The sequence below is a fragment of the Sinocyclocheilus anshuiensis genome, unplaced genomic scaffold (genome assembly GCF_001515605.1).
Source record: "Sinocyclocheilus anshuiensis isolate Anshui unplaced genomic scaffold, SAMN03320099.WGS_v1.1 scaffold914, whole genome shotgun sequence".
Classification (NCBI taxonomy): domain Eukaryota; kingdom Metazoa; phylum Chordata; class Actinopteri; order Cypriniformes; family Cyprinidae; genus Sinocyclocheilus; species Sinocyclocheilus anshuiensis.
The window spans coordinates 161,376-187,679 of NW_015539870.1; the positions used below are offsets into that span (position 1 = coordinate 161,376).

General features: G+C 37.8%; 2 protein-coding genes across 4 annotated transcripts in view; one reads left to right on the forward strand and one right to left on the reverse strand.

The window, feature by feature from the left end:
* The window catches only part of LOC107685056 (serine/threonine-protein kinase TAO1-like), a 23,356-nt gene extending 12,735 nt beyond the window's left edge, over positions 1 to 10,621 (reverse strand). The window contains exon 1 of the mRNA XM_016481504.1: positions 10,161 to 10,621. The gene's annotated coding sequence lies outside the window, so the exon portion shown is untranslated. The remainder of the gene's footprint in view (positions 1 to 10,160) is intronic.
* A 2,523-nt stretch (positions 10,622 to 13,144) lies between these two features.
* On the forward strand, positions 13,145 to 23,812 carry LOC107685058 (pre-rRNA-processing protein TSR1 homolog). Of its 3 annotated transcripts, none has more exons than XM_016481505.1 (16): positions 13,145 to 13,334; positions 13,771 to 13,874; positions 13,966 to 14,194; positions 14,885 to 15,019; positions 15,122 to 15,363; positions 16,475 to 16,681; positions 17,475 to 17,625; positions 18,652 to 18,827; positions 19,986 to 20,212; positions 20,842 to 21,001; positions 21,151 to 21,261; positions 21,926 to 22,058; positions 22,312 to 22,428; positions 22,528 to 22,668; positions 22,768 to 22,842; positions 23,527 to 23,812. In XM_016481505.1, the coding sequence occupies exons 1-16, from the start codon at positions 13,217 to 13,219 to the stop codon at positions 23,703 to 23,705; spliced, it is 2,505 nt and encodes an 834-aa protein (XP_016336991.1). In that variant the 5' UTR covers positions 13,145 to 13,216; the 3' UTR covers positions 23,706 to 23,812. The 3 variants fall into 3 exon arrangements, with proteins under 3 accessions (XP_016336991.1, XP_016336992.1, XP_016336993.1); XM_016481506.1 differs by having other exon boundaries at positions 15,122 to 15,341; positions 16,453 to 16,681; XM_016481507.1 differs by lacking the exon at positions 15,122 to 15,363 and having other exon boundaries at positions 16,233 to 16,681.
* Positions 23,813 to 26,304: the final 2,492 nt, after the last annotated feature.

Consider the following 26,304-nt stretch of genomic DNA (forward strand, 5'->3'; position numbering starts at 1 on the left):
CTGGATACAGGAGTGAGTCAACTGATGAGGTGAGAGATGCTGTGAAGCAGTATCCCAATACAGAATGCACATAAATGGAATGATATAAAGCTGGAGGATATGGATTCTATGTTAGAATGTGATAGACCAGATATATTTCATAATGTAGACAGTCTTGTGCATCCTGAAATAATTCAACTGATTGTAGAATAACACAATATGTGAAATTTGGTCCAATTCGCTTGTGCCATTTTGTATATTACTACTTAGAAAAACATAAAAATGAAACATAATTCAATTAATAATCAATTAAAGTGCTTGTGGCACAGAGTAATGTAGGATTGTGGGGTTAATGTGTTTTATAAAGCCTGTTTTTGCAAAGGAAACTCACAATGACACATTTCGATGCAGAGATAGACATTCTGACTCGCTTCACAAATAATGTAGTAACTCCTGTTTAGAAGCTGTTATTTGAAATATTATTTTTTCTGGTACTTTTTGGCATCTAGTGGCATCAAACAAAGTAAATTGCAGAGAGTTGTGCCTAATAGAACCTGAATTACAGATTTTCAAAAAAATACTTAGTTTTAAAACTCCAAAAGCGCCTATGTTTTTTTTGTGTTTATAGTAATATTTGAAAAGTATATAATGTTATTTATAAAGAATTACACTCATATTTTGTAGTTCAAAGGGTTTTCTTTACAATGAAACCATTTTTTTTCATTTCCTCCATTGTATGTGTGCAGGGTAAACATTTGAATTTGAGTATGTTAAATTTAGGCGAAAATACCAAAAAACGCGCCGAGCTTAAGTGGTTAAGACGTTTGTACTCCATTCCATTGTATATGTACACATCCACACTCCTGTGCTATGAATTATGACTTAACAGAAAGGAGGAATCATAAAAGTTCTCTTCACAAGACAACTCTATGAGAAACCACATGCTCAAACTGCTGTTTGCAGCAAAATACCCCGGGCTGATGCATCGGGTTTGCACATTAGAGCAGCTGTGGTCAGTGAGTTCCTCTTTTGAGCTTCAGAGAGTGGGAGAGATGAAGTGTGCAGGAGACAGCCAGGAGCTGCAGTCATAACATCAATGGCTCTCCCAATCTTACAAACACAGAGAGAGAGTCAAACTCCAGAATGACTCCACAGCCCTCTGCTTCCTCATCCAGCCTGCTGTTCGGTTTAAAATCATTCTGTCCAATGAATATGTCAAGCCATCCCCAAAACAGCCGACCAAATCATTCCTTTTCACTTTCAGTGTCGTCTCAATTAATCAATTCAAAACGCAAAACTGATTTAATGGTTCTGATTCACACCCTGACAAGTCTCCACAAGACATTTTTATATATATCTTATATATTATCATACAATACAATGCAATATGAACATGTTCTATTAAAATATATTTCATAAATGTGTATATATGCATGTATGTATGTATATATGTATGTATGTATATGTGTGTATGTATGTATATGTGTGTGTGTATGTATGTATATGTGTGTATGTATGTATATGTGTGTATGTATATATATGTGTGTATGTATGTGTGTATGTGTGTATGTATGTGTGTATGTGTGTTTTTAAAGAAATTTATAATTTTATTCAGCAAGGATGCATTAAATTGATCTAAATTTTTATTTTTTGAAATAAATACTGTTCTTTTGAACTTTCTGTTGATCAAAATCATAAAAAATGTATAATGATTTCCACAAAAATATTAAGCAGCACAACGGTTTTTATGATAATAAGAAACAATTATGAAACAATTATGATAATAAGAAATGTTTCTTGACACCAAATCAGCATATTAGACTGATTTTTGAAGGATCATGTGACACTGAAGACTGGAGTAATTGCTGCTGGAAATTAAGCATAAAATATATCAAAATATGAAACAGTTATTTTAAATTGTAATAATATTTCAAAACATTACTGTTTTACTGTATTTTGATAATCACTGATAAAAAAAAAATCAATTTAAAAATACCTTACCAACCCCAAACTTTTGATTGGTAGTGTACACACACACAAGGTATTGGGAAGAAACTTGATTAATCGAGTACTTTAATTCGTTTTGTTTAAAAGCCTCAAGTAAATCATAATTTAAAAATGGAAATAAATATGTCTGTTAAAGATGATTATGATGTATATAAAAGAGGTAGAAACATCCAACTTCATGTGATGCAGGTGGGGTGGTTTATTGGTGAGAGGATGTTGTTAATAAAGCCCCGTTCACACTAGCAGCGACTTTTGTCAGGGGCTGGCGATGAGGTTGCTAGTGGGCGTTCTCAATACTGGTTGCCTTGACAGCGAATCAGGTTTCTTGCCGCTAAGTACAAACATTTTGGAGGCAAAATACTAAATATAATCTAAATCTAAATTAAATCCGTACATACAAACAAAAATGAATGAGAAACAGAGCCTACTTTCTTCCATTGCGTATGTTTATCTACGGCGCTGAGAGGAGAACGATCACATGAGCTCTACCGTCTTCTTTCCTATTGGCTGTCGCTCCCTAAAGTCGCTCTTCATTTGCATAAAGTTGAAGGATTCTGAACTTTGTCGCGTCGCTTGACACGCCCCATCCGGTCGCCAACGGTCGCTGTCGCTTGCTATCGCTCGTGTCGCCGGAAATCACCAGCTCTCCATTGAAATGAATGGGATGGTGTCGCTTTGCTGTTGCGTGTCGCTTGTAGTGTGAACGGGGCTTAAGCGTCAGAGCAGTCAAGCACACTCTGGCCAAAACTCAGGAGAGGGATTGCTTCCAGCAACGGCTCCCATCTGAAGCCCAGCAACAAATAGCACATCAGTTTCCATGGCAACAGCATCTCTGAGCCAATGGCCAAGAGGCTGTCCTCTCAGAATACACTCTCGATCGATGTTTATCTGCTTACGTGCATGAATGACTAACTGACAGAGCGATATAATGAGAGACATCATGACACCTGGTCCACAGCTGTACGCGTCTGAACTGAATCATTCCAGATAGACACACCTTGTAAAGAATTTCTTCAGCTCCACTGCATCACAGTTACTAACATCCGTCACTATTCCAAATGCAAACCCTGGGAGTTTGCATAACTATGTCACCTTGTCCATGGTTAGCCAGACTTCAGGACTGACACACAGGGCAGAGTGAACAGCTAAAATCTACACTTAAAACTGAGTATGCCATCATCATCATAAAACAGACTCATTATATACGTTGGTTTTAGACTAGGAGTGGTCGACTCATACATGAGATTGGATTGGGATGCACATAATGGACATCACATACTAATATGTCAGTACTTAAAGGGATAGGTCACCATCATTTACTTACCCTCATGTTGTTTCAAATCTTGCGGAACACATATAAAACTTATTTTGAACGGTATGTGTCCATGCAGTGGAAGTCGATGGGGTCCAAAATCCAAGTCAAACCACTTTTATTTATATAGTGCATTACACTATACAGATTAGGGATTTATCGGGCCCGATACTGAGCTCCTGTACTCGTACTCGTTAAAATGCCCCGATACCAAACGCCGATACCACACAGCATGTGATAAGCGCCATATTCAGACAAAGAAACACCGACAACAAAATTGATACAAATTTGGGACCAAAAATTATTCAGGTAGAATACGAACTGATATGAACAACGAACTGACAAGTCTGGGAAAAAACATTGAAGTTGAGGTTTGCATGAAGCTGGGTGACAGCATGCCCAGGAGACTACAGGCTGTCATTAAGGCTAAGGGCTGCCCGACTAAGTATTGATAGTTGTGTAAATAATGTCATACTAACAGCTGTCTAATTTTTGGTTGATTGTAATCTATTACATACCTTTCTATCAAAGTTATCTAACATTATCAAGCTGAATTTGTTCTGACTGAATTGAGTTCTTGTCATATTTTATTACCATTTTCTAAACTATAGCGAATAAACTGTGATAATGTGAGAAATGTTGAAGGTGTCTGAATAAATTTTGGTTTGACTGTATCTATTTGATAAATGAAGTTAACCAACTAACATTATACATACTCTTTTGGTTTCTGTACCCAATATTTAAAAAATGTACAAATGCAATAAAAATATTGGTATCGGTACCGGGCGAGTACTGGAAAAAGTGGTATCGGTGCATCCCTAATACAGATTGTTTCAAAGCAACATCAAAGTAATAAACAGGAAAATAGTCACTGAAGCAAACTTCTTCAAATATGAGACAAATCCAAATTTTGCATTAAAGAAGCTCTAAAAAATATCATTATTCAGCTTAAGTCAGTTCAGTTGTTAATTGAGTTCAGTTCAATAACTGTGTAAAGTTTATCAGCTACAAAATAAGTTCAATTCAGCTATAACAGGGTTTTTAACAGACTTTTTAAGACCAAGTAGAGAAAATTTGTGGAATAAATTGAATGGAACACAATACATCAATATGTTCTCTAAATGTAAATGTCTTGTATAAGCATGGTTCAATCTTTAAAAATACAACTTCAACAGATTTCCATTACCTTTTAATAAAAAACACAAACATTTCTGTACCTTCTGATCATGCTGCAAAAAGGTAATGTTTTTCCTCAGTATTTTTGCCTTGTTTTTCAGTGCAAAATTAAGTGAGTTTAAATGAGTGTTTAAATGATGTGGATGTTGCAAAATTAATTAATTATTGAACAAATTCATTTAGACTGTAAAGCAGCTCTACAGAAGACAATAGTGTCATCATTCAGCTTAATTCAGTTCAAGTTCTGTTCTCATCCGATAGAGTGAGTGCAGTCAAATCAATATCATTAGTGAATATAGTGTCTTTTAAACCACACTGAGATATTAGCATTAACACATAAAAAACACTGAAACTTTCTCTCTTTTTTTTTTTTTTAATTAAACATCTTCAAGTCATCAAGGTTTGGAAAATAATGAAGGTAAGTACATTTCAATGATTGGGTGAAGTATTCCTGTAAGTTAGTTGATAACACCAAATTTAACTTTAACACTCTCATTAATACCAATGTTGTCATAGTTATGCAAGCAGCCTTTCATTCCCACTGTGAACCATCAAACTTTAGCCACATAGGAATGACCTCATATTAAAATAGTACTTTGTTTGTTGCTGGAGCTGGTTGGGTTCGGGCCACTGCTCCCCCCTCAGTGCTGCTCAGATGATCGGCTGCACAGACACAATGCTGAGAGCTCAGGGCAGATGTCTCAGTCACAAGACCAGCCTCCCACCACACCAGCTGCCTCACAGTCACTCTGCCCACACACACACACACACACACACACACACACACCAATCAACCCACTTGAACCACACCATCCCGTTCACCTTTACACAAGAATGAGCACTATAGATGCAGACACACTAACTTTATCTAGAAAACGCTTACAGTGGGCCAAATCAAGCACTATTTAGGGTGTCAGGGGTTTTGAAAGGTTGTTTGAATTTGAATTTAAATATATTTATATTACCAATAAGCACTTATGTATTTTGTAAAGTGTAATAGTAATGTAAATAAGCCCTCCAAAAAGCATGAAGGTACATGCGATGATTAGGGCTGGGTATCGTTCAAAAATGTTCGATATCGATACCGATACCGATACCTTGACTTCGATACCGGTTCCTGAACTTGGCTTCCCATACCAAAGTATACTTCAGCCGTCCGCGTCCACATTACGTCATTTTCGTCATCAGGAGGGCTCGCGGACAGCCGTGCACCCCGTCCGCGTGCAGGCAATTTTTTGAGACCGCGCGGACGGTCCGCGCACAACAGCGCATGCGCGAGGTGAAAGTTGAGACAGAACGCAAGTCAAACTGCGCCTGTGTTGTGCTCGTCCGTCTGCACTCATCCGCGGTTGAGTATACTTTGAAAGCTGTGCGGACACGGCTGAGCGCGAGACGGAACGGAACGGAACGCGGAAAGTGAAGTATACCCGGGCCTTTATTGGCTCACTGACGCTGATGAGATTAACCCCTTAGATATCGAAATTTGGTACCGAACGACGAGACGTTTTTCGATACTCGATGGTATCGAGGCAATTCGGTCGGTGCCTAAAAAGTATCAAACTCGATACCCAGCCCTAGCTTTGATCACTTTAAGGAAGTAATAAAAATGTTTATGATCACGTGAGCCTGGGTGGCACATCCTTGGGATTCATTTTGAAAACTGAGATCCTTTATTTGAGATGATAACTTTGATTTGAAGCCATGTAAACAACTTTATATATTTACATATATTTTGTTTTAGATATTGAAATTCAAAATGGAATGAAAAAGCATTACTTTAAAATAATATTTAGAAATATATACATATTTGCACTACAGCTCAAATGTTTGGGGTTAATTTATAACAATTTAAAATATTTTAAAATACAAGTTATTCCTCTGATGGCAAAGCTGAATTTTCAGCATCATTACTCCAGTCTACAGTGTCACATGACCCTTCAGAAATCATTACAATATGCTGATTTAGTGCTCATGAAACATTTATTATTATTTTCAAGGTTGAAAACAGTTGTGTTGCTTAATATTTTGTAGAAAACGTGATGCATTTTTTCAGGATACTTTGATGAAAATAATTTATTTTAAATAGAAATATTTTGTAACAATATAAAAGTCTTTACTGTCGTGTTTGATCAATTTAACGCATTATACTGAATTAAAGTATTTTTTTTTTTAAATCTTACTGACCCAAAACTTTTGAATGTTAGTGTACATATTGAGTTTTTCATATGTAAATGATGTTCTTTTAAATGAACGCTTGTTCATTCCAATTTAATTCTAGTTTTTTTTAAATTACATTAAATTGACTGTTCTGCATCCCATTTTCTACCTCAATTCAAATTCATTTACATGGAATTTAAAAAAGCAGAGATGCAAAGCAATCATGCTAACTGCCAGATGCTTAGCATGTGACACAGACTGTTAGGGCAGGACTTTGAAAGACAGAAAGAGATGACACCCCATCATGCCATTCAACAGACACACACAGAAGGAATGTGGCAGGACAGGACGACACAACAGCAGGGCAGGAACTGCCTACATGATGTCGCTTTCTTTCTCGCAGTTTCTCTATTTCCTGGTCACTCAGCTCATGTGCTAATGGCACTCCAAATCTCCCATCAACAATTTCAGTGCTAATCAGCTCATATAGTCAACATCAACATTCTTAACTCCTTCACTCATTTCCTTCAGACTTTATCTCATTTTCCAACGAACTGACAAGTTTAAACAAAACTACTAAAGTCAACGCAAAGCTGAGCCACACAAATGGAGAAATGCTGAGTTGCTATTCAGGAATGTGCGAAAAGCTGAAAAACAGAACTGTAACTGCCACCGCAAACATGTAAGACACAAGGAAATAGTTCGATCTGTCCAAAAACCCAGCTTATGTACAATATTATCAAATCATTATTTCAGTCAAGTTTTCACACTGTAGGTGTTCCTATTACTGTCCTACACCAAATAACTCGGTCCACAAACACTGTCCAGTTACGAAAAGGCCTGAAAGAATTTGTCAGGATATCAAACAACTTACCCCTCTCCTTAAACAAGCATCACAACATCCTTTAAATTCAGATTAGGAGGAATGTCTAGGAAACTCCTCTGTCGGAGAAGGGAGTTCCCTTCATTTGCCAGACAAACAGCAGCACAACTCTGACCCAGTCCTTCTCCATGGGCAGAGCTTTAGAGATGCTGTCCCGTGCCCGCGCTGTACCGCTTTGTATTTATAAACACTAAGTATGACCTTGCGAGTGATTAGGCCCTGTGTCCTAGCTGCACCTGTGGAGATCATTTCATTTGAAAACAGTACCATGGGCATTATTTAACAGACCATTCTAGCTGCTAAATATCTGGTATTATTGTTTAATCCCTGTAAAAAAAAATCCCTGTAAAAAGTGTGTTTATAATTATTGTTTCTTCTATAACTTTAACTTCTATAACAATAAGCAAAAAACAAAAAAACACACGCATCTTTATGATATACTTCCATGGAACAGGCCAAATGATAACAATGTTGAACACATGACAAAACAATTCATCAGAATTCAGTGTTCAACTGCTGCAAGTACTATGACTAACAATTTCAGTTATATAACATTTCATAATAATAATAATAATAAACAAAAATATTTCTTTGTGACAAATATAAAATGTTTAAAAGTTAATCTTTTTTTGTGATGGCCCTAGTGAAAATATTGTCAGCACAAGTACAAACCTACACTACTGGATCAGCAATAATAATAATTATTATTATCATTACTATTACAAACAAACAAATATAAATAAATGAATGTAAATATTACAACTAACAACTTCAGTTATATTCATATGAAACTCAATTAATTATATTGTAATATCTGATTATAGCCTAATATTTCAGTATTAAAATAAAAACAAATATATTCCTTGGTGACAAATATAAACTATATATAAAAAAATATACAATATCCTTTTTTGTGATGTTTCAGTAAAATATTGTTAGTGCAAGTACAAATCTAAACTTCTGGGACAGCAATATTAATAATAATAATAACAAATAGAAATAAATAAATGAATAAATAAAAGCAAATATTATGACTAACAATTTCAGCTATATTAATACAAAACCCGATTTCTTATATTATAATATCTGATTATAATATTTAATTATTATAATACAAAACAAATATATTCCTTTGAAACATTATTTGTTTTGTGTATATGTGTGTGTGTAGCCCAAACAATGGTTAATGTCTGAACGACTGGGCAAGCAATAATAAAACATTAATTAATCATTTAATTAAAAAAACTAATAATAAATTAAATAATAATCAAGGAGGACAAAAATTCAAAGCTGGTCAGCACAACACCGTAGATCTCACTGTGCGAGAACAGCTATACATTAGGGATATTTGAATCAATTATTATCCTGCAAGAGAGAGGGATGCATGGAACGCATCAAAACTGATAGTCCAAACTTGTGTTAGTCACTTGATGACATCAATGATAATCAGAGGTCTGATATCAGATGGATGAGGGAGTGGAGACCCCGAGGGCTCAGTGTAACGGATGCTGTGCGGAGAGAAAACAGAGGCCCAGATTTAAGAGGCAGCAATGAGGTCAGAGAAAGACAATCACGGTGGAGAAAGCAGGCAGTGTCTCTCAACAACAGAGGCACTATTCAGCCTCTAGTTCTCATACCACCAGTTTGCATGTTTATGAGCAATGCAAAGCCATAAACAAATGCAGCAGAGCTTCAATGCATTACAATCAGAGCAGCCATTTCCACTGTGGCAGGGCAAACTCAGCATTCGAGCATCAATATACAGGTAGGACAGCAGGAAATACTATACAACACCAGCAGAAGCAATAAAGCAATGATAATGTCTAAGAGCCAGTTATGAGTCAACTGATCTATAACAATAAAGGCAGCATCCCATTGACAGAAAGCCATCATGGAAATTTCCAAATGTAAACAGTAGGTCCATCCATCATGATCATTCAGTCTGTACATCTCAACTGTACAAATACATCTAATTAAACTGCTGTTTACACAGATACATAAGCAAAGTCTACAAAGCCTGGATGATCAACTGCACTTTACAGGAACAGCATGTTCTTAAGTATTTAAGATCACAATGAATCAACACATCTTAATATATATGACATAAATAATCATAATGGACAATATACACAAAGTGACATCCATATTACACACAGATCACACACCCCAGAGCTAAAATCCCAGCATTTCTATATGATTAATATGAAGATGATCTGTTAACAGTTTCCTCACCTGCAGCCAAACTTCTACAGTCAAAACCCATGACTTGGGTGGAAACTAATAAACTTAGATCAACACAACAGTTGCGTTTTTTATGTTAATTCACTGGAATGGACTACAATAAACAGGCAAACGTTTACTTAAATTATTCTGTTGTGTTAAAAAAAGCAAAAAGTGTTTATTTTGACATGAACTTAAGTTAGCAGAAGAGCTAACACAGGGCTGTCCAAACTCGGTCCTGGAGGCCCGGTGTCCTGCAGAGTTTAGCTCCAACTTGTCTCAACACACCTGACTGGAAGTTTCTATGCCTAGTAAGAGCTTGATTAGCTGGTTCAGGTGTGTTTAATTAGGGTTGGAGCTAAACTCTGCAGGACACCGGCCCTCCAGGACCGAGTTTGGACAGCCCTGAGCTAACAGCTCACTTACCCTCCCAATAGGCCAGGATGAGCAGCCAGCCCGAGAAAACTCCTCCGACCACAACAACAACAAACCCAGTGGACAGAAAACACGCCTACCGACCCCAAATCAGTCCCAACAAACTTATCGATCGCTGTCAAGCATGAGTGTCCGCTGGAGAACCTCCTCCAGCCCGGTGCTGGTTAACGGTGGCCCAGCAGCTCTTCACTCTCCCGGGCTAACGTTACTACTGCTGCTGCTAAAGATGGCGACCGAGACAGATCCACTCCCTGACGGCTTAAAAACAGAGCTAAACACGCTCCGTTTACACACCGACGGCGAGACCACACCGCAGATTCGGTCCGAAATGCGCAAGACTGTTGTTTTTTTTTACACCAGTGTGTTTGGGCTGTGGGGTGATGATCATGTTGTGGTGGTGGCTGTGATTTTTCCCTCTCTGCCCTCCTCTAGTGATGTCCGATTCGCCGTGGAATCATTATTTTGAACCGAATCTTCTTAATAACTCGCTCGAGCCGATTCGTATAAGCGAGAATCCAGCCAGGGTGTGAAATATTATACTAAAGTTTCTTTTTTTTTTATTATTTATTCCCTAAAAGCTGGCTAAAACACAAGGTTGTGGGCCTTTTAATATTAACGTTACATATTTTTATATACAGTACGTTTTAATAGTGTTTTCAAGCAACGTTAAAGTATCTGCACAGGTTTTTCTACTTTACACTCATGAACTTAAGTCGCTTATTTTTAACTATAGCAATGGTACGTCGCTCGATATTTTAGTTAATTAAAGGAAACAAACATGCATGTAACGAATACAAAATTAAACATAGTGATAAACAGTGACATTTTACTAAAATGTATTTTACCACGAAATCGTAATGACGCGTAGTGTTTTTTTTTTTTTAACCGGTTCATGAAGCGAACCGATTCGCTAAAAAGAATTGGACCGATGCTGCCCTCCTCCTCTCGTCCTGGTTCCTGGAACGCCAGTTCCGGCCTCCAAATGTGGGAAACTCCCACCGGCCCCAAGAGAGAGCATTAAACCCCCCATAATAAACAGCTATACAAATAAAAATGTAATTTATCAATATTTAAGACTTTGTTTGCTGGGGCTGCCAGAAACTATGAGGAAAGCCTAAGCTCTGTCATGGACATACATTATTATTTTTTAAAAGAAATATTAAGATATCCCACTCTAATCCATTGTAATTTTAATTGCAGCAGTTCTGTAAAGGTAAACACAGATGAAATCAGAGGAAAATGTAATGAAGCGCAGCAATGCAATTTCAGCATTGTGATTGTTGGAATTTCTTGAGTAATACATTTTAAAAAGTGCATCACATGAAGTTATCATCTTAACATATGTTAGAATCATGGAAATATGTTGGAGATTTACCAGTTATGATGATTATGAGACTCCTATATTCTAAACTGACGCTGTAAAGAACTAACAAATGCCAAAACACCATGATGCTGCTGCTGCTGATGTCTTCTCAAAAAATGTAAATGTTCCTGATGATTTTTTTCTGTGTGTCTGAAGTATGAAGTTTGAAAACCCACCAGCACTCACACAGATGGACTTGAAGATAACTAGGACAAGCAGAGCAGAAGTCATAAAAATCAGATGAAAAGGATTACAGCTGGCCTCTGTTGTAAACATAATCTCGGGCTTATTCACTTACATATTTTATCACAGTTTAAACCTAAAAATTTACATGAGCTGTAGGTTTTCTTGGTATTGCTTAACATTGGTAATCATCATTGTTATGGATCACTAAGAGGTTAAAGCTGATCCCTGGGCAAAATCATTACAGTGATGTCAACAAGCCTGCAAACCAATTGGTAAACAGAGCAGAGAACTAGCGCTCTGGGTTGGTTCTGAAGCAGCCGTGTCTCTCAGCCAATGAGAACGCAGGATGCTGTCACTGTATCCAGGCTAACAGAGGGGTTTGAGACTTATGAAGCCTGTTTTATGAATGGAATTTAAAGAGCCATGCTTCATCCTGTTGATGTCATTATAGAGACACTGGTGTGTTATAGTGATTCAACATAAAACAGTAAAGAAATTCTCTAGGGACTAAATGACCCGTTTGACATCCCACTTAATAAATACACTTTGCATGAACTCTCGGTGTTTGTCATATGTTTAGATAATATCTATTTTTTTGTGTGCTAGGAATGATTTACGATTTACGAAGTAAATTAATCTGTTTTTAAAATGGCTATGGCTATGAATGGAGGACACATCATTTGTTTTCTTGTTTTATGGTTTTTATATAAAATAATACAACTCAAGAGCATGATTCAATCAGAAACCATGCTGAAATTAAATTGATCAAGAACAAAAAAAAAAACATGAGACAAGCTGTCCTGCATTGATGGTAATGAGAAATTAATGTGCGCTTTATACCTCCCAGGATTTCCTGAGAAAAAAGGGGATGTACATGTACTGTAAAATCCAGCTCACAGTCTTTTTTTTTTTTTTTACAGGGTTTTGTGCCTTTTATTTTTAGGGCAATGGAATGAGAATAAAGAAGGGATCAGGATGCTGGATTCAAACCAGCATGTGCATGAAATTGTGCACTACCCACTGCACCACAGCTCTGACAGCTTGCAGACATATTTAATGCTGTAAATAACATGTGTGCATCTATGTTTGTCTATTAAGAAATAAAAAAAGCTAGACATATCCTGTATAATATAATATTTGTAAGATTTCATATTAATAAAAAACATATATTAACAAACAAAAACAGTAATGTTTTCCCCCCACATTATTGCATTGTTATAAAAATAATTTAATAATGCTAAAAATAGGCTTCATCTCCTTTAAAATACATTTTTGGGATTAAAAATGATAATAGCCATGAGATTCACTAGAGATGTTGGTGAATCGTATAAAAAAAAAGATGAACAGCCCTGCGTCCCTTGTATCTATGGGAGGACGATGCGGCTGATCAACAGTAGGTGGCACGCGCGCACTTTATTACTCAGTGGCGATTCTGCAGAAGGAAAGTCGGCGCGTGGATATGACGTCATTAAAGTTTACATGTGCGGCATGACAGAAAATGGCTGCAGGAGGCGAGCAGCAGCAGGCGCACAGGCCTGGAGCTTATAAACAGAAAAACAAACAGCACAAGCATGGAAAACACCGAACTAAAGGCGAGATCGGACGGGAGAACAAGGGTATGTCTGATGAGTTTATTAATAAATACACACGCGCGATCCTTCTCGTGGGCAGTGCCTGTCTGGCTGAACACGTGTTTAAAGACCCGAGAAGTGATCAATGAGACTTTATATTAAAGGTTTTCTATGCATGCAATTTATACGTTTAACTTTACCCCTGCTGACAAAAACAGCTTTTGCCAGCCTAAGATGCTTGATGGTCTTAACTGATTTAAGCTGGTCTCTCAGCCTGGGCAGCTCAGAAGTGCCAAAGCCTCTAGAAAACAAGCCTGACCAGGCTGAGAGACCAGCAAACCATCTTAGTCTGGTTTACAGTGTTTTTTTTAAGTATGACAATAAATCATGTGATGTGCTGATCAATTCTGTGCCGTAATCATTATGAAGTGTATTAAAATGTAAAGTGCAACAAAGTAAACATGACTCCTAATCAAATTAGGTAGGGTTGCTGTCATGGCTCTCTCCAAGAAACAGAGAAGAGAGGTGAGGAAAATGGACCGCAGAAACAAAGCCAACCAGCTGCGGCGCAACAAAAAAGACTCGGTAAAGTAAACATTATAGTCTTCTACAGGGTTTACAGACTGGTCATTAGCTGACTTACTCATCTCTTTTTGGGTGTTGATGATGATGGCAGGTGCTGACAGAGAAAAGGAAACTGGGCAGCAGGGATGGCCCCCCTCATCTTGTGGCAGTCATAGCCCTTCACTCAGGAGTGGATGCTGGAGCTGTCACAAAAATACTGAGAGGTGAAGGAGCTGGTGGTGTCGTGCATGAAGATCAAGGAGTCACTGGGGCCAAGGACAGTTTTGGTCTTGTTCTCCCCCGCTTTAAACAGAGATTCATTTTCTACAGGCCAGACACAGGTAAATAAATGCAAATGATGCACAGTGGAATTTCTAACGTCTGACACTATACTGCTTTTACTCCAGTCTTCAGTGCCACGACAGAAATCATTCTAATATGCTTATTGGGTGCTCAAGAAACATTTCTTATTATTATCAATGTTAAGAAATTATTTTTAGTAATAATTTCCCCCCCCCCAAAAAAAACTTGCTGCCCTCAAACTTTTGAATGGTAGATGTATGAACTTACTAACATTTTTGTGAAATGATTTGCCTGAAAAGTGTGCTTGTGTTTAGGGATGCACAATATAGAGATACTATATATAATATACACTATACTGATACTAAATTAGTTATCGGCTGATATTAGAGATTATTTATTTATATTTCATTTGATGGTTTCAGTCAATATTGTTCAGTGTTCTCCTAATTGTGCATGCTTGTCTCCCCTATTTTTAAATTTAGATAACCTTTGTTGTTGTCTTGTTATAGTTTAATTACACTGTTAAATGTCTTTAGCAAATCTAAAGATAAATTTTGTTTTAAATAATTGTTGTATTTTAATTTAGGCAAAGAATTTAGGATAGAATTTTATTATTTTTTATAAATATCTGTGTTATATTTTCTGTTATGTTTTTCTCTATATTTCAAGTGTGTGTGGCTTAAGAAGGTACATACTTTTTGGGGCTATCTTGTTTTGACTCATTCCAGCTGACTTGCATTCACTCCTGGATGTGGCAAAGATTGCAGACAGTTTGGTGTTTGTGTTGGAGTCAACTGAAGGTTGGGACAGCTATGGAGACTACTGCCTGTCCTGTCTCTTTACCCAGGGCTTGCCAAGTCATGGTAAGATCGTTTATAGAGTTTAGCAGTCATTATGGACAGATATTTAATAGAATGTCACAATTGACCAACCAGAATCAATTCTTCTTCCTCTTTACCCTGCAGCACTAGTGTGTCAGGGAGTGGCTGATCTAGCGGTGAAGAAACGCACCGAGTCTCGGAGAGCGCTCTCCCGTTTGGTAGAGTCTTTTTTCCCAGAACCGCATCTCTTCCCTGTAGACAGCGAGCAGGATGCCACGTTATTGCTGAGGCACCTGTCAGTACAGAAACAGAGACGGCTGGGCTTCCGCTCTCGCCGCTCACACCTGCTGGCTCAGAGAGCCACATATATACCGAACACCAGCCAGGATGGAGTCTTCAGTGCCACGACAGAAATCATTCTAATATGCTTATTGGGTGCTCAAGAAACATTTCTTATTATTATCAATGTTAAGAAATTATTTTTAGTAATAATTTCCCCCCCCCCCAAAAAAAACTTGCTGCCCTCAAACTTTTGAATGGTAGATGTATGAACTTACTAACATTTTTGTGAAATGATTTGCCTGAAAAGTGTGCTTGTGTTTAGGGATGCACAATATAGAGATACTATATATAATATACACTATACTGATACTAAATTAGTTATCGGCTGATATTAGAGATTATTTATTTATATTTCATTTGATGGTTTCAGTCAATATTGTTCAGTGTTCTCCTAATTGTGCATGCTTGTCTCCCCTATTTTTAAATTTAGATAACCTTTGTTGTTGTCTTGTTATAGTTTAATTACACTGTTAAATGTCTTTAGCAAATCTAAAGATAAATTTTGTTTTAAATAATTGTTGTATTTTAATTTAGGCAAAGAATTTAGGATAGAATTTTATTATTTTTTATAAATATCTGTGTTATATTTTCTGTTATGTTTTTCTCTATATTTCAAGTGTGTGTGGCTTAAGAAGGTACATACTTTTTGGGGCTATCTTGTTTTGACTCATTCCAGCTGACTTGCATTCACTCCTGGATGTGGCAAAGATTGCAGACAGTTTGGTGTTTGTGTTGGAGTCAACTGAAGGTTGGGACAGCTATGGAGACTACTGCCTGTCCTGTCTCTTTACCCAGGGCTTGCCAAGTCATGGTAAGATCGTTTATAGAGTTTAGCAGTCATTATGGACAGATATTTAATAGAATGTCACAATTGACCAACCAGAATCAATTCTTCTTCCTCTTTACCCTGCAGCACTAGTGTGTCAGGGAGTGGCTGATCTAGCGGTGAAGAAACGCACCGAGTCTCGGAGAGCGCTCTCCCGTTTGGTAGAGTCTTTTTTCCCAGAACCGCATCTCTTCCCTGTAGACAGCGAGCAGGATGCCACGTTATTGCTGAGGCACCTGTCAGTACAGAAACAGAGACGGCTGGGCTTCCGCTCTCGCCGCTCACACCTGCTGGCTCAGAGAGCCACATATATACCGAACACCAGCCAGGATGGGACAGGGGGCTCAGCCACAGGGTTAGGGACCCTCAGTGTGTCAGGATATATTCGAGGCTGTCCTCTTCAAGTCAACAGGCTGGTGCATATCACGGGTCACGGAGACTTTCAGCTCAGCCAGATCGATGCTCCTGCAGATCCTCTACCCATAGTGACGGCAGCTCCTCGCCCTGTGAAGCCAGGACGAGATGTAGAGATGACGGTTAGAGGCTACGTTTTTGTTGAGAGATTTTATAAGGATTTATTGTAATTTATTTGTTCATCATTTCATGTAAGATGATTTGTAATTTATCAGTGTGCAATTTGTTTATGCAATTATTCACTCTTCATTAATTCCAAGTTCAACACTATATCCTAACAGGCGCAGCAAGCGATAAAAGCAGTGGTTCACAAACTTTTTGACTCCAAGGCCACAACAATATTTGAAGCCCCCTTCCTCCTTAAAATGAAGGCTTAATGATGCCCTTATTATTAACGGTCCCCTTAATTATTGGGTTAATGAATAATTAGAAGTGTTAATTATTACTGGTGTGAAGAATTAATAATCAGAATTTTAAAAAGTGATTTATTCACAATTTCTACTTGATGAGATATTTTAGAGCTGGGCTTAGTAGGAAAAAAGTATATTGATTATACAAATGCCTATGGTATTTTAAGATTTTATTAATTTACATGAGTTATTGAGGTCTAGAAATCACAATTTTTTTTAATTAAATTTAAATTTGATATAAATGTTTGAGAAACACTGAATAAAATCCTACAGTGAAAACTCGTTGGTCTAAAATCCTGGTCCATATGACTCTTAAAAATCAATGTTCTGGATGCCTGTGATTTTGTGCTGTCATGTAACATTTTCACTTTCATTGTGGACTGACTACTTACTCGATGCTGAAGACCGATCTTTTGTTGTATCTACTTGATTTATCGTATGATGTTTAATGGTTTGTTTATTAAGATTATGATGTTATATATTTTTCCTTGTACGTGTCCTATAGGATGGTGGTGATGCAGATATGAAAGGGGATGTTCGGGTGTTGATGAAAGCAGACCCTGAGAAGAGGGAGAGCCTGCAGGTGGAGGCAGAAGTGGATCCCATGGATGGGGAGCAGACATGGCCCACAGAAGCAGAGCTGGAGGAGGCAGAAGGTACTACCCTGTTCACACCAGGTTTATTACTGTTGATTAAAACTATTGAAAACATTTTGTTAATTGAAATAAAATATAAATATTAGGTGAAAATCTTTTAATGAAAATTAGAAATGTTGCCTTTGCAACTAACTGAAATAAGTTTAAGTTGAAACTCTAACATTACTGGAAATAAATAAAAACTAAAACTGAAAAAAAAAAAATAGAATTTTTAAAAATGTAATTAAACTAAAAGCCAAAAACATAAAAACTATAATTGTATAATAATAATAATAATAAAATATTGCATACTGACAGCATCAAATCAGATATCAATCCGGAAGTCTTATCTTTTTAGTGTCCAGTGACTGCAATGCAATGTTGCGGCAACCAATAGAAATGAATACATCTGATCCATCTCTTGTGAGATAATTTAGTCAAGTGTCAGCAAGACTGAGAAGTTAATATTAGTGTGAGTGGTACATTGTTCTATATGATTTGTGTCTGCCCACATACAGGGATGTATTTGACGGCATTCTGAATGAGTTCAGATCATGCATTGATAACTTCTCATCTTGTTCATGATATGACGCATTATGCACTGCTGCAACTCATATACAAAACTTTTCTCCTCCAGAATATTTGTTTTTAGCTCAGGAAAATTGATTGATTGTCAACACAGAATGGCAATGCATTTCATTTGTGATCAGTGGCCCACATACAGGGATGTATTTGACGGCATTCTGAATGAGTTCAGATCATGCATTGATAACTTCTCATCTTGTTCATGATATGACGCATTATGCACTGCTGCAACTCATATACAAAACTTTTCTCCTCCAGAATATTTGTTTTTAGCTCAGGAAAATTGATTGATTTTCAACACAGAGTGAGATCTTTTTTTAGTGGCAGTACATCTCATTTGTGGTCAGTGCAACCCACCAACAGCAGTAGGCATGCATACTAGTGACCTAAATGGATAGATAGAAAAATTTATATTTAGAATCTCTTTATGGACAATACTGATATTTTGATATTTATATTTAGAGGCCAGAAAGAAAAGGAGAGTGATGAAGGTACCAAAGGGGACCTCTGACTACCAGGCCACATGGATCATTGATGATGCTGAGCAGGAGGAGGAGGATAATGATGTTGACAGCTGGGATGATGATGATGAAGATGGAATGATGGAAGATGAAATGGATGGTGATAATGAATCTCAGGTGAGTTTTTGTTATTTTGACACAGGCCAGTCACAGGTTTTTGATGAAGCATTTCCTTTAGATGAGCACTTCCTCTGCCATAACCATATACCTAGAAACAGGAAACTATTAAGGGTGGTCAGCCAAAATAAATTTCACGGAAACTGTAAACAAGCATGCATATAGATGAGGGATGTGATTTAAATGTTTTTTTCCCATACTAAAACAGATTTTCAGATTTTTTTGACCTGATATGCATGACCCAAATGAATTGTGTAAATTGAAGGGAAATTTTTTTATTTTGTTATTATTATTGTATAGTCATGGGATGGGGGGGGGCATGTTTTTTTTGTCTTTAGCTGATCACATGCCTGATTGTAGGTTTCTTTTTATTCTATGAACAATTACACCTCCTACCCTGGGAAGAAAGCAGGTTTTATGTATGTTTGTTGCTATGGCAGCCTGCGAGGTGGCAGCGGAAGTGACCAATCAGGAGCGAGCTTGGCAAAAGCGGGTTAAACCCAAGTGCATCTAACTGCCCGATAATGATTGAAGGTCTAAATAAAATCGAAGGATGGGCACGGCGCGGGCGGAACAGTGCATACGTGACTGTGTGCTCTGGTGGAGAGGCACTGTTTGTTTTCTCAATGTCTGCTGCTTGGCCTTAGTGCCAGGCATCTCCACGCAACAATAGTGTTTGGAGAGGGAGTCCCGAGAGAAGCCTTCTGTCTTCCTGCTCTTTGGACAGAACTTCCTGTCGAGACTTGTGGAGGGGGTGGTCATTTATTTATACCAGCTGGGCTTGAAAGAACAAGGGGAAGCTTGACATGTATGGAAGCTCTGGTCCATTTATTTTCATTAATCATAATTAGCATGCGTTTGAAGTCTTGGGGCACACCAAAGGAGACTTTTCAATGCAAGATGTTAACAATAGGGAAGTGGTACTACAGATGATTACAGAGATTATTTTTATTACTGCTCCTGCGATTGTTCTACAGGTTGACCCCACAGGGGGGTTAATGCACCCCAGCGGTATGTCTTGTCCTTTTCCCCATCTCAGTCACTCGGCTGTCTGTTTAGTGGACTTCAAAGAAATGGCATGGTTTGTTTGGGTTTGCTAGACTCTACATGGATGTATGTCTAGAGAAATGTTTTTACATGCTTTTCTTCCTCTCTAAGGATGCTGGGTCTGAATGCGCTTCTGAAGGAGACGATGACGACGGGGAAGAAGAAGAAGAGGAGGAGGAGATCAGTTCCACCGGACGCACCGGAGCCGATCAGAAGTATGACGAAGGCATGGATGAGGCCGAGGAGGGAGAAGGCCTGAGGAGATACAGAGAGGCACGTGCTAATGAGATGTTCCCTGATGAATTTGACACTCCCCTAGATGTCCCAGCCAAGACACGGTAAGACCCAGGACAGTTCCAGCCATGCACCTGTTTGAAACTTTAAAAGGAAAGTTCACACAAAAATTTAAATTGTCTTATTTTATTTGCCCTCATGTTGTTTCAACTCATGTTTTTGTTTTGTGCGTGGAACTCAAAAATTAGTTATAAATGAGATATTTTCCATACAGTGCTTTTAGAGGTGAGCGGATATAAAAATGACCCATTACCAATAAACCAATAATAATTTTCATGTTATAGCCAGTATTAAAATTCAGTACTATTTGGTTAAAATATTTGTAAAATAAATATTGAATTAAAATATCACAATATTTGAATGTTTACTATGAAAATTTGGATAATCATTTGGATATCTGCTATGTGTTATTAAATATAAAAAAAATAATGTCTTTAAAGATTAAATGAGTATTAGATGATGTTAAAGGTAATCTAAATGTTACAAATAGTTTAATTAAGCACAAATGATTAAATATCAAGTAAAATTGGTTGATATGATGAATTAAAAAAAAAAAATATATATATAAAACAGTAATATTGTTAAGTATTAATACAATTTCAAATAACTCTTTTCTTGAATTTTCAGCAGCCAAGGTTCCTACTCTGCTGACTACTCTGTTCTGTATGTTCAGGTTTCAGAAGTTCAGAGGTCTGAAGAGTTTCCGTTCCTCCCCATGGGACCCCCTGGAGAATCTGCCTCTCGACTACTCGCGCATCTATCAGTTCCAGAACTTTGAGCGCATGCGTCGCAGAATACTAACAGATGTCGCTAACGAGGAGGAAGGAGCAATGGTTTGTAGGGGGGGAAAGGGAGTGAAAGGGGTGTTGGTTAGAAAGTTCTCACAAATATAACAGATATTGTGGGTTTGTCCCAGAAACGTTGGTGTTTCACTGTTTACCCTAGGAATTTATTTGGAAATGTCCACCTTTTATTCCTGCAGGTAGGCTGGTATGTGACACTTCATATTTTGGACGTTCCTCCCTCAGTAATGGAGAGCTTCCAAACCGGCAAACCATTAGTTCTGGTGTCGCTGCTACCACATGAACAGAAGGTACTTACAGCTTAGAGGATTCTTGAAAACACTTTTATAACGGATTACTTATATTATAATATTAAAATTTCCCAAAGGGTTAAATTTACTAGCAATGTTTCAGTTTTGAAGTACTGCTCAGTTTAAATCATAGACTGTATAAGAACATGGACGTCGTGTCTGTGACGTCACCCGTAGGTTTCTGAAGAGCGGTTTTCGCCATCTTGGCAGCGCGTCACTCATGGATAATCGAAAATGGGCAAAGAGGCGGGAGCTGGTTGCTGAAACCACGCCCACCTAGCTCGACGGTGGTGACAGCAGTGGCAATCCACCTGTCACTCAAGTGGCCATGCCCTTAATTATGCAGAACTTTAAGGCTTAATATAATTTAAACAGATGAGTTCACCCCCCTCACAGTTGTCCTGAAGGGCAGAATTAGCTATATAGACCAAAATCATTTTTTGTACCAGGCTGTAAACATATTTTTTTCTGCTGTAAAGTTGGGCATTTTAACATGGGGAGTCTATGGGACTGACTCCCTTTTGGAGCCAGCCTCTAGCGGCCAGTCGATGAATTGCAGTTTTAGTCACTTCGTGTTGGCTTCACCGGAATGTTGCCGTTTGGTTTAAATGCATTCTTTCACAAGTAATTGTAGTCAGTATTGAAATAATTGTCTGTTTTGCAGATGTCAGTGATGCATATGTTGGTGCGGCAGCACCCGAGCAACACAGAACCAATCAAGTCTAAAGAAGACCTGGTGTTTCAGTGCGGTTTCAGACGCTTCAGAGCTTCAGCCATATTTTCACAGCACACTTCTGGTAATAACAGCCTATAGAGATCATCACATTCTTCATATTTAGAGGTCTTTCTTTATAGGAGTGTCAAGTCCAGGACTATTTGTGTCTGAACATGTCATGTGTCAGGCTCAAAGTAACAAGACTTTTTATTTTTGGGTGAACTATCGTTTTAAACAATTTTTTTTTTTGTCTGTTCACATGATGTATCTGAAAGGTTTAAGTCCAAATAAATGCCTTTAGTGATATTAAATCAGTTTTTTTTTTCTGTTTTCAGCTGATAAACACAAGATGGAGCGGTTTCTGCGTCCTGATGCTCCTACAGTGATGTCTGTCTATGCTCCCATTACTTTCCCTACCACCGGTGTTCTGGTCTTCAAACAGAGAGACAATGGTGGGGAGAATCATACAAAACATTTTAATTCAAAAAGAGAACTGCCTTCACCAGTACAGCAGCATGTGCTACAGCTTTTTTGTTTTACCTTTACCACAGGTATGCAGGACCTGGTGGCCACAGGTACTCTTTTGAGCTGTGATCCTCAGCGTGTGGTGTTGAAAAGAATCGTGCTGAGCGGACACCCTTTCAAAATCAATCGGCGCTCTGCTGTGGTCCGTTACATGTTCTTCAACAGAGGTGAGAAGGAAGGCATTAGTCATTTCCTGTTTACCTTTAGATGTGTGCGTAGAATGCTAACAATGATTGAGTCCAACACAAAGCATTTCTCTTTTGCAGATGATATTCTGTGGTTTAAGCCAGTAGAACTACGTACAAAATGGGGACGAAGAGGACACATCAAGGAAGCATTAGGTAAAAACTAAATATTAATTATGGAGAAAAACATTGAATGAACTTAACATTTATTATCGTTTTGAACAGTAAGACAGCTCAAAGATTTTAATCCATATTCAACATTTATTAATGGTTTATTATTTGTAATCCACAATTATTAATTAAAACTATCATTATCATTAAGTCATAATATTTTTTAAGAATAATTACAAAAATAATTGTGTATTTAAGCATATTTATTATTAGTAGTAGTTGTAGTAGTAGTAGTAGTAGTAGTAATTTTATTATTAATTATAAAATAATTATCACAATCAGAAATAAAAGAAAATAAACCTGAAATATATTTGTTTCTTTTAAAATACATTTATTTTGGCATGAAAATAGCCATAGATGCTGATATGGCAATAAAAATAAACACATAATAAATACAAAAGTAATCAGTATTGTTCATAAATAATATTGCTAAAACAATATTGGTAATTATTTTTTTTTTAGTTTAAACCTTAACTGGGCAGAAAATATACAGACTTTAAAATATACAGAAAATATAAGGACTTTGAATAATTGTAACAAAATGTACTAGCTGGTCTAGTTTTAAATTAGGGAGAAAAAGGAAAAAGTACATTCTTAAAAAATGTGGAACGTTAGGTACCACTGTCTCAAAGTATGTTATGACTCACTTCTGTTTGTGTGCTTTCGCAGGTACTCATGGCCACATGAAGTGTGTATTTGACAATCAGCTGCGCTCTCAGGACACAGTGCTGATGAACCTGTATAAGAGGGTGTATCCGCACTGGACCTACGACCCTTATGTCCCAGCCCCTCTGCCCTGGGTCAAGAGAGAGCAGCCACCGGCCCTCTGTGACATTGACATGGAGTAGAGGCAAGAAGTTATGAACCGAAAGCAATGGAAGCATAACATGACACTGACTGCTTGTGTCACAGGATACTCGGATATTAATTCTCTGTACTTCAATTGACAATTAAATGCCTATATATAAGTTCTGTGCTTGTTTTAGTGTTCTTAAAGCATTTTCCATAAAAAGGTCCCTCAGTGGCCACTAGATGGCAAACAAGTATTAGTGAAAATGGTTTCCACAGAGTAAGAGTTTGACAAGTGTTAAATGCCTTTTTGAGGCAATTTGACAAGTCTGGGATGTTTGTAATGATTACAGACGTAATGGCATTGCTTACTATTTATAGCCTCAGGTTGACAACCCATGAAATAATTTCTCAAACACAAAAAAATGTTGTTAGGCACTAAATGCATCCTTAGGAGTGGTGCGGAGTAGCACCGAAAAAGAAAAACACTGTGAACTGAACTAAATTCCAGCCTAAACCCAAAGTGAGAGCATCTTGTGATTTTATGAGGGAGGCAGTGGCGAAAACCTGCATTGTAAATACTGTCATTGCAATCTTTTATTTCTCATCATTTAGCTCAAACCAAACCTCGTGTTGGAATATTATCTCCCTCAAGTGTATCCTCAACAACTGCAGCCCTTACTGTCCTCTGGCTGCCATCGTTCAGAATCGCTGGCAATGGTGAGGGATGATTATCACTGGTCAGCGAATGCATAGCGACCATAATTTACGCTGCAATGCATGCTGCCATATGCAGATGACAGTGAGGTTCTATGGGCCTTTATGGCACAGATGGAGCGTGTATGTGTGCCGTCTGCGCTATTATTCTCCTTCATTCCTACAGACTCTTCCTCCACTCCCTCTCCCTGGTGGTTCCCTGACCTGAAGCCCCCTTTTCACCACCATCTACACTCTCACACAGGGAGCGTGACCCTCCATTGTTTTCTTGCCGGATCCCCAAATGTTTTACAGTTCTCGCTCTCTCTCTCTGTGCTCCCTCCCCTCACTCTTTTGCTTTTCTGAGAAACAATGATTTATGAATTGTAATATTTATCATAAAACAGTGCTCTTGCATGCTTGCAGTTACATGATTCATCTCCAGGTTCTGTTGGGACCACACCGCAGACGCATGCCAATATGTCTGGGAAAAGAGAAGGTGAAGCTTTGGGCTCAAAAAACACAATGTGATCCAAGAAATGGGGTATCAAAAGTTCAATATGTACATTTTTATCCTGCGTTGTGAATTTGATTATGGTGGAAAAAGTCAAATAATGATAAAACAATCGCACTAGGGTAATACTTCTTTATTGCCTAGGGGTGCACTAGAAGCTCTGGACGGTTAAGTTGAGGCACTCCATTTATTTTCTCGTTCATTTTTTAAGCCATAGTGCACCGGGGGCATTGAGCGGGGATGTGTTAAACACATCTTGTTTAAAGCTGAATGGGGTGTGGTATGCCTGGCCAAATGTTCATGATCTAGAGAGGAAATCTAATCCTGTCACGCTGGAGATTGTCCTTAAAGGAATATTCCGGGTTCAATACAAAGTTAAGCTCAATCGACAGCATTTGTGGCATAATGTTGACTACCACAAAAATTAATCTAGACTAATCATTACAAACGCAAAAATCTGGGTCACAGTGTAAGTGTATGGGATGTTAAATTTTTAAGGTCGTTTTTAGAGTTTTCATTATATTGTCATGGCAAATTTTTAATTAGTTTAAATCCAACAGTTCCATTATTAAATTGGCCCCAGTGTCTCACTCTTACTTTGATTTAATACAAAAAATGTGCAGCTTGTAATTTTATGAAATATAATTTTATAAAAAAAGATTAATTCTATTAGAACTTGAGCTGTAAAATTGTTCTCATCATTTTCAAGGTTGTTATAGGGTTATGTTATGATGACATTCAATTCCTGTATTTAAATACACCAAAAATTGGCCCTCTATTTCCTCATTGTAGGAGTGCCTCACCGTAACCTTCATTTCTGCTTTTTTTTTTTTTTTTTTTTTAATATATAAAGAAAACAAGGGACAAGTCAAAAATAATAAATATATGGTAATCAACATTATGCCTCAAATGCTGTCGACCGAGCTTTACCGGAATATTCCTTTCAAAACATTGTGGAACTGTCGAGTTTTTCCTCCACTTGATCCCGCAGAAACATCCGCTTGGGATTAACGTGGAAATGTTGAATTGTGTCTCGGCTGATCGAAAGTGAAATGTTTGTGATGGTGAGGGACAAACTACACGGAGGTATATTGGACAGCGCTCACATGAGCATGTGATTGGTTTCGACCACAGTCAAGAGGAGTTAACGCTGGTGGCTTGGGGCTGCTTGGACCAGGAATGTCCTGTGGTTCCCAGCTCGCTGCCACCACACACAGCTGGATCCCGCTGAAGACATAATGGGTGAAAGATTTTTCCATTGGAAGAAGAGAGAGAATGAAACAAAAATAGAGGGAGATGGATTGCAGGGGAGGAAGAGATAAGAGGAGAGCCACTGAGTGTTTAAATTGAATGTAAAACAGATTGTGCAGGAGTATAATTTAAGTGCCGCTCAGTTGGGAAAACAAGAATAAGCAAATATGTTTGAGAGGATGAGGAGGGGGAAGGGG